At 57.3% G+C, this 15,869-nt stretch overlaps 1 protein-coding gene across 7 annotated transcripts; it reads right to left on the bottom strand.

The window, feature by feature from the left end:
* Window positions 1–872: 872 nt before the first annotated feature.
* Window positions 873–12,156, bottom strand: HOOK2 (hook microtubule tethering protein 2). Of its 7 annotated transcripts, none has more exons than XM_047701316.1 (23): window positions 11,983–12,156; window positions 11,795–11,813; window positions 11,380–11,465; window positions 10,188–10,238; window positions 9,951–10,083; window positions 9,792–9,859; window positions 9,368–9,430; window positions 8,985–9,065; window positions 8,697–8,857; window positions 8,464–8,604; window positions 7,256–7,457; window positions 6,881–6,991; window positions 6,685–6,772; window positions 6,244–6,313; window positions 5,415–5,552; window positions 5,220–5,307; window positions 5,108–5,113; window positions 4,973–5,007; window positions 2,322–2,404; window positions 2,138–2,241; window positions 1,832–1,942; window positions 1,692–1,763; window positions 873–1,604 (listed from the first exon to the last, which is right to left on the bottom strand). In XM_047701316.1, exons 1-23 carry the CDS (start codon window positions 12,025–12,027, stop codon window positions 1,455–1,457), a joined length of 2,106 nt encoding a protein of 701 aa, XP_047557272.1. In that variant the 5' UTR covers window positions 12,028–12,156; the 3' UTR covers window positions 873–1,454. The 7 variants fall into 7 exon arrangements, with proteins under 7 accessions (XP_047557272.1, XP_047557269.1, XP_047557268.1 ...); XM_047701313.1 differs by lacking the exon at window positions 11,795–11,813 and adding an exon at window positions 11,238–11,310 and having other exon boundaries at window positions 2,138–2,238; XM_047701312.1 differs by lacking the exon at window positions 11,795–11,813 and adding an exon at window positions 11,238–11,310 and having other exon boundaries at window positions 11,983–12,155.
* Between the last annotated feature and the right edge of the window lie 3,713 nt (window positions 12,157–15,869).

The following is a 15,869-nucleotide window of genomic DNA, read 5'->3' as shown; positions in this document are numbered from 1 at the left end:
GCATTCTCTGATACCCCTTCAGTGCTCCCAGTCTTAATTCAATCATATGGTGAATTCACACGTCCAACCAGGATCCCTCTCCAGATTCCAGACTGGGAGAGCCACCTGTCTGCTTGGTATCTCCGTGCGGCAACTTGAACAGAACATGCCCCCCAAACCAGCTCCCTCTTGGCTCCCAAATCTTCCCCAACCTATCTGTTGGCTTTGTCCTTCTGGGTGATAGACCCAAATCTGGGCATCCTCTCCAACTCTTTCTCTTACCCCCTCCATGTCCACCTAACAGCAAATCCTATCAGCTCCGTCTTCAAATTGTAACCAGAATCTGACCATTTCCCGTTCCTCTAGGGCCCAAATCTTAGAGCCCCCAGTGTCACCCACCCACTGGGACCAGGAACCACTGCCCTTGTCTCCCAGCTCCGGCCCTAAACACCCCCAGTCTGTTTCTTCTACAGTAGCCAAAGAGCCCATGAACACCTAAGTCAGGTACTGTCCCTCCCTTCCTTAGGACCTACGTGATTCCCATGTCCCTTGGAATAAAAGTATTCCCTGCAGTTCACAATCTTCCTGCCCTCATTTCTCTCCCCTCCTCCCCTCACTCACTCCACACTGGGCTCCTCACTGTCCCTCTAACCACGAAGCAAAGCCTCATTGCAGGGCCTCAGGCATATCCTGCTCCCACTGCTTGGAACACTCTTTCCCAGATACCTACACACTCACCCCACCCCCCACCTCCTTCAGGTCTCTGCTTAAATTATGTCACTTCCTTGGTGAGGCTGCTTCTGCTGGCCTTTTACTTAAAATCACCCCATCCCAAATGGGCGTCCCATATCCCCATCACTTCTGACTGCTTTCTTTTCCTCTGTAGCACTTCTCACATCAAACTTTTATTTTATTTTGTTTATTGTCTGTTCCCCTTCATGAGAAACAATAGCTTCATAAGGCAGGAATTTTTGTCTGAAGCTTCTTCAAAAAAACGACCACACATCCATACAGTTACACAGACACAACGTGGTTCTCACCTCCCAGTGGGTGCTGTCAGTCACTCATGCTTTAGTAAGAACACAAGCCAGGCCTTTCAAAAAGCAATGCTCTGAGTCCCTGGCCTGTTTTCTCTCCCTCCCCTCAGCGCCCAGAGTTCAGCGAGGGCAGATCGAAAATCTTTATTGTTTTTCTTCTCAAATATAAAAATCACTCTCTCCCCTGGCATCTCATTAACCCCAGGTTGAAAATCAAGGGTAAGAATCACATTGCTAAAAAGAACAGGCCCTCCCCTGCCTCCAGCTTTATCCCAAACTCTTGTCCCATCTCAGAGAACAGAGGGCAGAAGTCATGACCTTAAGGTTCTCAGGCTGCTGACTGAGGCCTTCCGGATGCTGGGCCGCAGGTGAGCTGGGAGGAATCCAAGGCGTAATGAGCCCCAGCTGGCTGGGCAGGTGGCAGGATACCGAGGTCCATCAGTGCTTGTCTGTGGGGCGCGTGTTCAGGGATGCTAGGCGTCCCAGGGGCCCCCGGCGAGTGTTGGTGGCCAGGCGCTGCTGGGCCAGGAATGACTGGGCGTGGGCGGGTGCCCGCTCTTCCCCAGCTCGCTGCTGCAGAGCCATGCCCTGGAGGGAGGAAGAGGGGGGACGGTTGGGGTCAAGTTGAGCCCCACAGCACATCCCAGAACCCTTACTACAGAGACACGCACTCACCATATTATACCAGGCACTGATGAGCAACTTTTCTTCCTGCTCCCGCTGACTTCGACTCTTCTCAAAGTCCATCTGCCAAAGAGGGAACAATCAGGGGCCTGGATATGCTGGGGACAGTGAGAAGTGATGAGGACACCCACCTCCAGGTGCCGGATGCGGACGTCCCGCTCCCGGAGCTGTGTCCTCAGGGTGTGAAGTTCTGGGGGTGCCCCCCTCGATGGTCGTTGTTTGGGTTCCAGGGTCTGCATGACCTAGGGTTTGGGAAAGACACAGGCAGGGTGACCTTGGCCTTGCAGGGCCTTGGACTCCTTGGGCTGCATTAAGCATGGTGCAGAAGTCTGTGATACGATGGCGGTACAGCAGGTGCAGAAGTGGGAGGCAGAGAGGTGCACACTGGTGGGAGGCACGGGTTGGTGGGAGGCCCATGGAGCACCCAGGGTGCTCACCGTGCGCACCCTGTCCACGTAGCAGTGGTAGCGCTCTTCCATGGCCCGCAGGTCCGCATCCTTCTTCTGCAGGCTATGCTGCAGCTCCTCAATACGCCGGGCTGCTGTGGGAACAAGGGGACCCCTAAGCTCCCCACCTAGCTCAGGGCCCTCCTGCCCCACCCAGCTGCTGCGTCCCACTCACTGCCGCTGTCAGCAGGCGGTTCCAACTCCTCGATGTATTCTCGCTTCCTCTGCAGCTCCAGATCCGCTTCATGCAGCTTCTGCCTGTGCACAGAGGATGGGCAGCAGCAGGCTGACCGCTGGGCCCCCTTATCTTTCTCCCACTGACGGCCACAGCCTTCCCCGCTGGCCACCATGCACCTGCCTGGCTGCAGAGACCTGGGTGCCATCCCCCCAAGACAAGCGCTGCGCCTAGGTCCCATCATCCCCTAAGCCATCGGAGCCACAACCGTCCATGCCCCTCAAAAGGTGGCCCCTGTGCGTCCACTCCTCTCCATTCCCCAGCCCACATGCTGGCCCACCCACCGTCACCCCGTGCCAGCCTCTTCTACGTTCAACCTCAGTGCCTTTCTCCACCCAGCAGCCAGGGATCTTTCTAGCAGGCAAATTTCTTCTAACAAAAAGAAACTGCAAGGTGTAAAACCTTATAGTTCTGCCACCTGCAGCAAAACCCCAAAGATCTAAGAACACTCCTTGTAGGTGAGATTATTATCGTGCGCTGGATATGGAGCTCGGTCTAACACCTAACCGTGAAACTTAGGCTATGTCTACTAAGATTATAAAGGCATGTGCCCTCTAGGTTCCCAATTCCACTTTGTCAACATATCTGCACAGAAGCAAAATGAAGCACATATGAGATTTTACTTTGTGGCACTGTTTGAAATTGCAAATACCTAGAGAGAATGACTTTTTAAAAGATTTTATTTATTTACTTGAGAGAAAGAGTGAGCAAGAGACCACAAGCCGGGGGAGGGGGAGAGGGAGAGGGAGGAGCAGACTCCCTGGTGAGCAGGGAGCCGGATGTGGGACTGGATCCCAGAACCCTGGGATCATGACCTGCGCTGAAGGCAGATGCTTAACCAACTAAGCCACCCAGGCACCGGAAAGAATAACTTATATACATTATGACATTCATGAAAAGATGTTACAGGCCAGCCCTCCTGGATTGGAATTTCACAGGAGAATTAAGCCCTGATGTTTCCATATATCCATCCTCTGTAAGGAAATAACTTTTGTCTGCACTCTGGGTTGGTACTAGCTACAATCTATCCTTGGCAGAAGTCAAGCAAATCATTTTCTGTAAGGCCTAATTTCCCCATGGAACCCTAGTCAACAAGAGCTACTGTATTTATTGAAACAAAACAAAACAACAACAATAACAACTATTCATATGGCAAAATTTTCCAGCCATCTTTTTTTTTTTTTTTAAAGATTTTATTTATTTATTTGACAGACAGAGATCACAAGTAGGCAGAGAAGCAGGCAGAGAGAGAGGAGGAAGCAGGCTCCCTGCTAAGCAGAGAGTCCGATGCGGGGCTCGATCCCAGGCCTCTGGGATCATGACCTGAGCTGAAGGCAGAGGCTTTAACCCACGGACCCACCCAGGCGCCCTCAAAAAAAATAGTTTCTTAAAAAAATAAAATGTGGGGCGGGGGTGCCTGGGTGGCTCCAGTGGGTTAAGCCTCTGCCTTCGGCTTGGGTCATGATCTCAGGGTCCTGGGATTCAGCCCCACTCGGGCTCTCTGCTCAGCCGGGAGCCTGCTTCCCCCTCTGTCTCTGCCTGCCTCTCTGCCTACTTGTGACCTCTCTGTGTGTGTCAAATAAATAAATAAAATCTTTAAAATAAAAAATAAGGGGCACCTGGGTGGCTCAGAGGGTTGAGCCTCTGCCTTCAGCTCGGGTCATGATCTCAGGGTCTTGGGATCAAGCCCCGCATCGGGCTCTCTGCTCAGCGGGGAGCCTGCTTCCTCCTCTCTCTCTGCCTGTCTCTCTGCCTACTTGTGATCTCTGTCAAATAAATAAATAAATAAAATCTTTAAAAAAAATAAATAAAATAAAATAAAAAATAAAATAAACAAAACAAAACAGGGAGGATGCCTGGGTGGCCCAGGTCATGAGCCCAGGGTTCTGGGATCTAGTCCTGCATTGGGCTCCTTGCTCAGTAGGAAGCCTGTTTCTCCCTCGCCCTTTTCCTCTGCCCTTCCCCCCACTTGTGCCCTCTTTCAAATAAATAAATAAAATCTTAAAAAATAAAATAGAATAGGGGCGCCTGCCTGGCTCAGTCCGTTGAGCATCTGACTCTTGATTTCCACTCAGGTCATGATGTCTGGGTCAAGGGATTGAGCCCTGGGTCAGGCCCTGTGCTCGGCTGAGTCTTGCTTGTCCCTCTCTCTCTCTGCTCTCCCTGCTCGTGCTATCTCTCTCTCAAATGACTAAGTAAAACTTAAAAATATAAACCAAATAAAATGTTTTTTTCTTTAATTATTACTATTTTTTTTTTTTTTTTAGTAATCTCTACACCCAATGTGGGACTCAAACCCATGACTCCGAGATCAAGAGTCATATGCTCCACCGACAGCCAGCCAGGCACACCCCAAATAGTTTTTTAACAGTATAAAATGTAAAAAGTGAGAATCACCTTTGTTTCCCCCATTGTTCCCCCCAAGCAGTTCATACTCCTTCCCTTGGCCCCTAAGACCCTACTTGATCTGATCCTTCTCTGTTTTGGCTGACTGGTTCTCCTCATAAATAAATCCCCACAGACAACTAATGTCCTCCACACCTGTGTCCCAGCTCCGCCCCCCCCAGGAATGCCCTCCATCTGGGACTCACAGATGTTCCTCCAGCTTCCTCTTCAGCAGGGCGGACTGGGAGAGAGAACATGCACTGGGTGAATGGGGGTCCAGAGCTCCCAACTCCTTCCAGGGGTGAGGGCAGGGGGTGCCACCCTGGGCCCACGGTACTTACAATCGACTGCAGAGGACATCGTGCAGCAGGGAGGAGAGAGAGAAGGGTTACGGGCGGGGGGGGGCGGGGGGAGCAGGAGAGGGGGGCAGGAAGGGAGGAGGTGGGCACTCACATCCTCAGTCTTGCCCCCCTGCTCTTGCAAGGCCTTCTGCAAGTCCTCCACCTGCGCCCGCAGCTCCAACAGCTGCTGCTGGTTCAGCCTGCAGGAGTGCGGGGCTGCTGAGTGCCTGCGCCCGCCCTCTGCCCCCACTCACACGCCCCCTCCACGCGCGCGGTCGGGGGTGCCCTCCACCAGGTGGGTCCTCACCGCAGCTGCGTTTCCAGCCCGTGGCGCGCGCGGTTGGCGTCCTCCAGGTGGCGCTGCAGCTCCTCCTGCCGCTCCCGGTAGGCCGCCTCCTGCTGGCACAGCTGCTTGTTCTCCAGCTGAAGCCGCAGGAGCGTCTCCCTGCCGAGGACGGGAGTGAGCGGGGCTGGAGACGGGTCACCCCGCAGGCCTGCCGGGGCTCTGGCAGGGACACTGGGACGGACAGGGCTGGCAGAGGGACAGAGCCCTGGGAAAGAGCCCAACCAGACCCCGGGGCCGCGTCAGAGTAATGGGGACCCAGCGCGGGGGACCAAAATGGGCGGAGTTTTGAGCGGGGCCTAAGGGTGGAGCCAGGCAAAGGCGGGGCCACGGGAGCGGGTTAGAACATTGAGGATCCCGCTGTGGCTGTGAAAAAGAAAGGCTGCGGAATGACAGACGCAGAAATGGGAAGAACTGGGCTGGGGGAGTTCATCTGAGCAAGACACGGGGCACTGAGCCCAGCATGGGCTACACTGAGGACAGCACTACGCCCTGGGGGCAGAGTCCGATGTGAGCGGGGCTGGGGCTAGGAATTTTGCTCGGTGAGTGGAGCCAGATGGGTTGGACCTAATTTGTGTACTGAGGCTGGATCCTGGAGAGGCAAGCAACCCATAAGGCCTAGAGCGCCGACCAGGTATGGGCCGAATTAGGAATGAGTTGGCCTAGGAGCCAGGCTAGGTAGGACCGGGGATCCCAGCACAGCAGGCCAGGCCAGTAGTAGGTGTGTGCACTGGGAGCGGGGCCGAGGGGTGGGCTCTGGGTGCGGACAGAGCTCTGAGCGACCGCAGCGTACCTCAGCTCCGCAGGTAGGATCTCTGCTGCTAAGTTTTCCACAGCTGGTGAGGTGGGATCCAGTGAAGGGTCTGGAGTATGTCAGAAACGTCTTCAGGTTGATGCATGGCTCCTGCCCCCAGCCCTAGGGTTCTCTTTCCAAGAATCATCTCTGGGGACTCAAGTTTGGCCCAGAGCCTGGCTTAACACAAGTCTCACTTCCAGCTTGACAGGGAGCAGTGACACGTGGCGTGGGTTTGCCTTTGCCCCACCCTGATCCTGGGAGGTCAGCGCCTGCCTCCTGTCAGCCTTTGCCACCTCTCTCCGTTCTAGCCTGTCTCCAAAGTGGCCTAGCTCTGGCCCCAGCCTAGACAAGTCCTGGGGTGCTGGTTTTCTGTCTGCCCTAACAGCACCTTAGGGCCCCCCTTCCCCAGGCCCTAGGGCTGACAGTCCTCGGACTCACCAGCCTGGGTTAGCCCCCGGGGCTGGAGCTGGGCACAGCGCAGTTCCTCATTGGCCTCCCGAAAGGAGTCCCTCTCTGCCAGCAGCCGCTGGAGGCACAGGGTGCAAGACGCCGTTGAAGGGAGGGCTGGCCTCCTGGGGACTGGGCTATGCCAGGATGGACAGGGTGGGGCTTGGATGCGGGACTTCAGACTCACCTCCTTCTCCTTTGTCACCAACTCGTACTTCTCCTCCAGATTTCGACACTCGAAAAGCCATTTCTCAGCCTTCATGGCCTCCTCCTGCCTTTGGCCCTGAAGTTCCTGAACCTGAACAGAAAGGAGGGGTGAAGAGGCAGGGTTGGAAGGTGGAGGCGTGGGGCCGGAGAAGCCAGACACAGAGAACTTGATAGAAGTGAGGCTTCCAAGCCCAGGGAGGAGCTGGCATGACTGAAGGGTGCTACCCAAAATGAGGGACACAGGGCTCTGGGGGAGGGGCTCAGCCACCCCAAGGATGGGCCAAAGTGAGAGGGGTGAGGGGTCCAGTGGCCTGGAGCACCCGGTCCCCCAGGCTCTGCCCTGGCTCTGCCGCACCTGCCGTCGCTGTGCCTCGAGCTGGGCACGAAGCGAGCCGGCCCGGCGTAGCTCGTCCTCCAGCTGCCGGGTGCGCTCAGCGTGGCCGGCGTTGCGCTCCTCCAGCTGCCGCACCTGCCGCCTCAGCTCCCGCAGCTCACCCAGCCGGCGCCGACAGCTGCTCAGCGTGGCCTCCAGCTGTCCAGCACGCTCAGAGGACTGCCTGGGGGAGGAGGCAAGTTGGGAGAGGAGGCCTGGGTTTGGACTCAGGGTTCAGCTTGGATCTAAGGCCCTCCACCGAGGGGAAGAGGTCATGTCACCTGGGGATGTGTGCGTTCAAGGTGGTAGATCGTGAGGGTCAGGAGTCAGCCAGGGCCTGGTGATGTTGGGGAGTCATTAAGGGGCATAGAGGGAGCCCTAAGCACCAGTGGTTAGCCCAGGGTCATACTCAGGGATGGGGGGGGGGGCAGATTCGGGGGATATGGAATGACTGAGGGGTTCCAGGAGGAATGATGGTGCCCAGAGGCTCTGACGAGGCTCCAAGGACACTTTGAGGTTATAAGGTGGCTATGGGATCACTGAGGGCATGGTGGGGTCATGGGGGGAACTTCAGGGCAGAGACCTCTGTGGTCCTTTAAGGTGCAATAGGGATTCACTAGACATGCTAACATTACAGGGGTGCTGGGGGTCAGAGGGGAGCCTTCTGAGGTTACAGAAGGCATGGTGAGATCTAGGAAGTGGGTGTTCTAGAGGCCCACCAAGTTCTCTGGGGCCGCAGGCATGCTACAGAGTCCTAAGAAGGGACAGTACTATCACGAGGGGCACAGAGGGGTCATGGGGGGGTGGGAGGGCGGGAATGACTGCATTTTGGGTCCTGGAGGGCACAACAGGATTCTGGGGCACGATGGCACCTGGGCAGCAAGGGAACAGGGGTGGGCAGCTGGTAGCTAGGGTCGTGGAGATGCACCAAGGTCTGGGGACTATAATGTGGGATCCCAAGGGCACACTGTGGGGTCCTGGGGGGCACCAGGGATCCAGGAACCTTAGTGGTGTCCAAAAGACACAGGGGAGTCCAGGGACAGTACAGTGGGACTCAGGAGGTCCCCGTGGAGTCTAGGAGACATGGTGCAGGTTCATCGGACATCTGGGGGTTTTCAAGGAACTGTGGCATCAGAGGGACACGGTGGCAACAAGTGTGTGAGGTGAGGACCCAGGGACTGGCCACTCACCGCAGCTCGTCCATCTCATCCTTCAGCGCCTGTGCCTCCTGGGCCAGACTGGTCAGTGCCTGGTTCCTCTGCTGCAGCTCCGAGACCTCCCGCTCCAGCTCTGCACAGTGCAGGCGCTCGTCCTCCCTGCCGTTCTCCAGCCTGGGGACAGGGCGGGAAGAGAGGGACGCTTGCGACCACTGGAGGCGGGGCCGACCCCCTGGCCTGATGGCCCGGGCCCCAGCTGACCGCACCTGAAGTTCTCCTCCTGCAGCTGCTCCAGCTGGGACTGCAGCAGCAACAGTTTCTTGGCAGTGAGGCCCTCGGCGCCCTCGCCCTCTGGCCGGCCAGCCCGCTCCCGCAGCGCCGCGTTCTCCTGAGCCAGGCTCTGCTTCTCCTCGGCCAGGAGCACCAGCTGCAGGCAGGAGGTGCACAGGAGCTGGAGTTCAGCGGGGGGCGGGGGAGACAGAGTGCGGGGGAACGAGGCCGAGGCGAGCAGCTGGGCCCCAGGAGCACCTGCGTACCCCCGCCCCACCTCTCACCTGCCGCTCCAGGTCCAGACAGCGCTGCCGAAGTTCATCCCCTTCATCGGCCTCCTCGCTCAGGAAGTAGTACCTTCGGGACTGAGGAGGGGAGTGGAAGGTGGGGAGGGGCAAGGAAGTCAGGGAAACCCCACCCCTGCAAAGAGACTAGGGGGAGGCTGGTGCCTCTAGTGGCAGAGAGGAGGAGCCCAGAAACCCTCTGGACCTCACAGAGGGCTGGGACTCCAGGGCACTGGAGGGAAGGTGACGTGGGAACGAGGGAAGAGGCGAGAACCCTGAGGGATGGAGGGAGTCTATACGCTTAAGGTCAAGTTCCTCCTCCTGAGGCAGCCCTGAGACTCAGCGATGGGCTTGGCCCTTTAACAAGGTCCCCCACCTCTTACCTGGTTATCAAAGTTCCCATATGTTTCTGGTGACAGGGAGTCAGGGGTGTCTTTGATCATGAGCTGAAGTGGGGCAGGAGGACATGGAGATGAGCTGGGCCCTCTGGGGGTGGCCATTAAAGCTTCCACGCTCCAGCCTAAGGATCTCTCCATCCTCCTGTCCCCACAACCAGTTCTCCCCAAGAACCCCAGTCTAGAGGCTGCCTTCCTACCATGGATCCAGCAGGGAGGCTGGGTCCTTTGAGGGTGCAAAATTGTGACTCCAAGCTGGGAAGAGCTTGCAGACACATGAGACAGGGAAATCTGGCCAGCTGAGTTCCAGGAAGAGCCCAGACCTTATCAGGCCCGAGCCTGTGCCCAGTGGCCTCTGCTCTGGTGTCCCCTCCCCTGGCGCTCCTCGCCACATTGGGCACCCCCCACCTACCTCCTGGATGGCTTCCATTACCACATGCTGCACAGATTCCTCCAGTGTCATGATTCTCTGGATGTGTTCTGGGGATCAAGGTGGGGAACAGTGAAACCCGGGGACAGGGGGTGAGGAGGATTTCCTCGGGTCGTCCCTGGGGGCTCCGAACCAGCATACCCTGCTTCTTCTCACAACTGATGGCACAGCCAAGCACCAGCTGAAGCAGCTTGCCAAGTTCTTCTGGGTCCGAAAACTCGCCAATGAAGCTCACGTCTGGAAGGTGCTGCTCCAAAACAGGATGTCCCAGGACCTGAGGACAGGGGGTGGGGGTGGGAAGAGGGGATATGGGGGCTCACAGACACTCACCTCCTCCCAAACCAACCCCATCCCCCAAATCCTGTCACAGTTACTCACATCCTGGGAGTACTCCACCAAGCTCTGTAAGATGGTCTTCAGATTGCTAACCTAGGGAGGGGCAAGGAGTTGTGCCCAGGGTCCCAGAGTGCCCCAGAACAAGCCAGGCGGCCCCCACTCTGAATCTGCCTATCCCAGCCTTTTCCCTCTGCCTCATTTCCCAATCCCTGCTCATCTCATCCTGTTTGGCACCATTCTCTGTCTGAATGTCCTCTCTCCTAGGGGTGAACTATCCAGTCACCTGCCCTTCTTGTCCCCCTGCCTATCTTGTTTGCATGTCCCCAGAGCCCAATCACTTCTCATCACCTGCCTTGCCACCCTTTGGCCCTAGCCGTCTTCATCTCTCATCGGGATTACTGCACCAACCTGGTCTCAATTTCCACTCTTGCTGCCTACCCCCCATTCCTCTCCAAGCAGCCAGAGGGAGCTTTTTCAAAGCCCAAATCCAGGTTGTGTCTTTCCTCTGCTAAAACCCTCCCTTGACTTTGCACAGCACTTAAAATAGAATCCATCTCCCTGCCCCAGCCTGCCCTCCTCCTGATGACCTCATCCACCATTCCTGCCCCCTTGTTTTCTGTTCTGACTGCCTTGCCTTTCCTCGATACCCCACGCTTATTCCCCACTTCGCACCTGCTGTTCCCTGCGCCTGGAATCCCATTTCTCCAAATTTCACATGGAGATCAGCCCATCTGGAGTAACTACACACCTAGCTGCCCTCTCTTGTGGCCCAGCTTTTATTATCTTCATAGAACTTACTGCCACTGGAGGTTAATGTTTCTGTGTGTGTGTGTGTGTGTGTGTGTGTGCGCGCGCGCGCGCGTGTGCAAGTTTTTGTCTGTTTTATTCCTTGCTGCACACCCAGATCTGTTCCATAGGAAAAGGAAAGAACAGAGTTGGCTCGTCACCAGACATGTGTCTCTCTTCCTAGCCAAGTCTGTCCATCACCCAGGACATGTGTCTAGCTGACCCATTACCCAGGACATGTCTAGCTTAGCCTTCCCTGATTATCTCTTTGCCAGTCTGTCCCCCAGTCATGAGTCCACCTGTCACCTTCAGCCTCCAGTTGGGACCTGGGTCATCTGAGATGCCTTGGAGCCACGCCTCGTTGAACCAGGAAGGGTCTCTGGGGGCGAGAAGGTGGGATGAGCTGCTGGGGGACCTTTTCCGGACCCTCCCCCTCAGCCCCACTCACATCTGGTTCAGCACATAGGCTATGGCGAGGCCACTGCTCAGGTCCTGGGGGCTGGTACAGGGGGGCGGGACGTGGAACGTCTGCAACTGAGGAGGAAGAGGAAAGGGTAACGGGCAGTCAGGGCCTGGGAGAAAAGAACCATTCTCCTTTTGCAGACTTTCCCGGTCAGCAGGAACGTTCACAGTTGGCGGAGACTGGCCTATGGCTTTCTCAGACCAGCTCCGCGGGGGAGTGGCCTCTGCACACCTGGGACTGGAGGGGGAGTGGCCTCACTTCACTTCTGTTCAACAAGCCCCGCGCGACCAGGGCAGGGCGGAACCACGAGTCACCTGGTCCCTACAGGTCCCACGTGACCAGGTCAGCTCACCTGCGCCCTCGCCCTGTGTGACCCAGCCGCGAAGGGGCGGGGCCTCACCTGTTCCTTCCACGCAGACCTGCCACGTGACGGGGGCGGGTGCTCAGGCCAAAGTCCAACCGCCCTGCAAGCCCATCACTCTTTCCTCCTCCCAGTCCCAAGAACAGAGGGGTAGACTTAGCCAAGGCCAGGGCTCCCGGGCAAGAAGAGCGGGCGCACACCTGTCCCTGGCCCCGCCCCCGACCTACCCAGGTGAGCAGAGACCCGCATAGCTCGGCCTTGTCCACGCTCATGGCTCCCGATCGGATTCGACCCCGGCCGCGGAGCTCCGCCGCCGCAGCCACCTCCTGATCCGCCACCAGCGAGCGCCCGCAGCCCCGACCTCCCGCTCGGCCTAGAGCGCCGCCCCGCCCCGCCCCCTAGGCGCAGGCCCCGCCCCGGACACGTGATCTCCCGGCGCCCGGTCGGACTTCCAGTTCCCCCATCTTGGATCCGGGCGGCGTTCGAGTGCCCGCCTTGCCGCTAGGGGTCAGCCTGGGCCCAGCTTGCACATCCCAAGTGTGGCCCAGCTACCCCTCCTCCTTGGCTCTTTTGGGGGTACCGGAGACCTCACGATAATTCCTCATCATGTGAGGCGGAGCTGTCCCACCCTATTATACGGGCTTATTCACGTCCTTTCCCTTCAGCTGGAAGAAATTCTGCTGCCTAACCACCTTATCGGAGCCCTGATCTGCCCTGGGAAAAGGCAGACCGCCATAACACGTTCTTTGGACTTCGAGGAGAGATCCTAAAGGGGTCTTCCGGTGGAGGTGACTTGGGAGTCTTGACTCAGGGGTAAACAAGGGGAGACGAGCGTGGTCCTTAGGTCGAAGGCAGGATGAATCAGCCAGACTCAGGTCTTGGGCGATGGACAGACACGCTGGCCCAGTATGGATCTAGTTCCACCAAGCTTTTGCCTGCGCCATACCCGCGCTACCCCACCCCACCCGACCCCACCCCACCCCCAGCCCCGAGCCCCTGAGGTCCTCCTGCTTCAGATCCCAGGACCAGGCCGCCCTAGTCCCCAAGGCCCACCAGGGGGCGCAGACTGCAGGATCGCCGCCAGCAGGGTAGCAATGTGCCCTTCAGAGACCCTGCCCGGGCGATGGAGGGGACTCAAAGGAAAGTGATAACAATAGTAGTTAATAAAATAGCAGTCACCTTTTATTGTCCACAGTATGCAGTTCCTGCGCTAATCGATTTAAATTATATAGGCGGTTGAAATCTCCCCATGACTAGATGGCAGGTGCTGTTTTAATTCCCGGTCGCAGGAGAGGAAACAGAGGCTCTAGTTGGCTCTAGAGGAAAGGGCAAAGCCCCGGCCCGCACCCTTTGGCGCCAGAATACCCCAGCAGCTCCTCTCCCACGAGGCGGGCAAGGTAATGAGCAGTAATTAGAGGTTATTAGCTGTACCTGGAGGGAGGGGCGGGCTCTGCTTTGGGGGTGGGTCTAGATCTGAGGGGAGGGGTGCTACTCTCTCCAACCCTGAGTCTGGCTCCCGCGACCCTGCCCTGGAGCGGGTTGAGCAAGATGAGAGCACCCCCACGCCGCATCGCAAGAGCACAGTCACTCTGCCATCAGAAACCCAGTTACAGCCCACTCAGACGCACAGCCGCACGCACGCGGGGGCCTCCCAGGCTCTCTACACCCCCACACCCCCTTCCCGCGTTGTTTTCGGCCCCCGACCCCGGGGAGTGGGGTGAGGAGGAGGAGGAGGGAAGGGGACAGGGGCCGGCAGTGCCGGCTTCCGGGCTGGGCTGCCTTCCGGCGGGCGGGCGTGGGAACAATTACCGCTGGCTCCCCTTCCCTCACCCGTCGGAGGACGGGGTGCTGCCAATCGGGGGAAATGGGGCCACCCTACCCCCAGATAAAAGTGGAAGATGGGCCGGGAACCACGGTTCTTACAAGCAGGGGGGTGCTGGGACTATTTGCGGGAGGGCCTGTTTGCCCAGTGATGGGAGACCTGCTGTGACCGCCACATATTTGGGGCGGGATCCCCGATATTTGCAAAAAACCTGCAGGGATCTTGATGTGTAGGAAGAATCTGGGAATCCAAATATTTGCATGGACTTAAATTGTTCTAATGTGATATGGGCTTTCTAGATTAGATGTTCAGTGACCTGAGTCCCCAGATTTAAGGAAAGGTCTGGGTGCCCTCAATTTGAGAGAGAAGCCATAACCCTCCTTTTGGGGCTGCAGGGATTCTTACGTTTGTGGGGAAAGGAAGCTTCCATGTTGGCAGGAAAGAGTGAAATCTCTGTTATGGGATTCAGGGAGCCCCACTGTTGGGGGTGATCTGGGTACCTTCAATTCTATGAAAGGGCTCACAAGCCCTCACTTTGGGGCAGGAACCTTGTATTTTGGGGAAAGATGCAAACCTCCATTTTTGGTGGAGGGAGCCCCAAATTTGGGGGGATGCCCCAGAGGCCTCCATTAGTAGGGACAGAGAGTGTGTGGGGGGGCCAGCAGCCCCCAGCTGGTTTGGAGACCCCACCCCCTCCTGCCTGTTTCCAGGAACAGCTGGGTCCAGCCTGGGTTGTACTGCTGGGAAGCTGGTGACTCAGCCCCTCCCTGCGGCCACAGCTGGACCCCGGCCCATCCCCTCCAGCCTTCACATCTGGGCAGAGACCCAGTCATGAGGGCTAAGATGGGGATCGTGGGTGCACACAACTGGAGGATGATGTCCTTTCCCCAGGACAAGGGGAAAGGACATCACCCTGTGGACACCATGGCCCACCTAGCTACAGGGTGGACACCATGGTCCATACCAGGAGGGACTCTGGCAGGCCTTTTGCCCCATAGACACTGACAGCTTACCACCGGGAACTCCCATCCTGTCCTCCTCGTGCGCGCGCGCGTGCGTGTGTGTCTGTCTGTCTGTCTGAATCCATGTAAAGTGTGCTCACATTTATGTGAGATGGTGTGAGATGGTGGGTCTGTGATTATGTGTGCACAGGCATTGTGTCTGCATCCGCCTGTGTCTTGGGGCCCTGGGAATTTATGCAATAGACTGATTTGGTGGTGGGGGTGCTGATGGGGACTGGGGCACATGCTTCTCTATACGCAACCTTGCTGTGTGTCTACATCCCTGTCATTTTTTCGTATGAGAAGTGTCCAACTTCTCATACAATGAGAAGTGTGTGACAGTGTGTGACAATCAGTACCTCAGTGTGGCTTTAGGTTCTGTTTTTGTGCGACCATGTCTTTTCTCTCCATGTGGCTTTCTGTGATAGCATGACCCTGACATGTGTGTCCTTGATTTGTCCACATCCCCATGACAGAGTGTCCTGTGTGTGCGTTGTGGGTTTGTCTGTGACTCTAACTTGTGCACCCTATTTGTGATGACTGTAGGACAGCATGGCTGTCCTTTCTGTTCCCACCATGTGTCTCTGTGCCTTTACAATCTCTATGTGAGAGGCATGGTGGCTGTGTTCCAACTGGAGTCCTGGCGTCCAAGACTTTGTATCTGTGTCTTACTTTGTCTTGAGGATGACTGGTGTGGCGTTATCAGAGTACCTATACATAGCACCCACCTGTGTAGGGAGATAGCTCCGTCTGTCTCCACACACAAAGAATAACAGGTGTGCCTGTGTAACCATCTGGGTCTCCGTGTGTGTCTGTGTGTCCGTGTGACCCTCTCTGTGACCTCTGTGGGGCTGGCTGGACTACTGAAGGTTTGAGCCAGTGTATGGCAGGTGTATCCTGTGTTCGTGTGACACTGTGGGTCATCGGAGAGTTTGTGACCTTGTATATGGGGGGGTGTCAAAGTCACTGGGGACACCGCGCTCAGCGGAGGCGGAGATGTGCGCAGTGGGCACCAGACGCCCCAAGTCCCGCTGCTCTATGCCGGGAGGAGCCCCTCCCCGCGCTGCGGGGGCGCGTGCGTCGTGCGTGACGTGAGACACGACGGGGGTCGCTGCATGCGTGAAGCCCGACGCGGTCGTGCGTGCGAGCGCGGGGCGGGGGAATGGGCTAGCTGCGTGCGCGTGTGCGTGGGCGAGCGCGGGGTGGGGCGCGCGGGGGCGCGCGGGGTATAGCCCCGCCCCCTCCCCGGGCTTTGGGCGCCGGTGAAACCCGGGAGGGGGCCGCCGTTAAC

The sequence above is a fragment of the Lutra lutra genome, chromosome 1 (genome assembly GCF_902655055.1).
Source record: "Lutra lutra chromosome 1, mLutLut1.2, whole genome shotgun sequence".
NCBI classification, from domain to species: domain Eukaryota; kingdom Metazoa; phylum Chordata; class Mammalia; order Carnivora; family Mustelidae; genus Lutra; species Lutra lutra.
The sequence above is the reverse complement of the archived record's forward strand: the minus strand, read 5'-3'. Positions and strand labels throughout refer to the sequence as shown.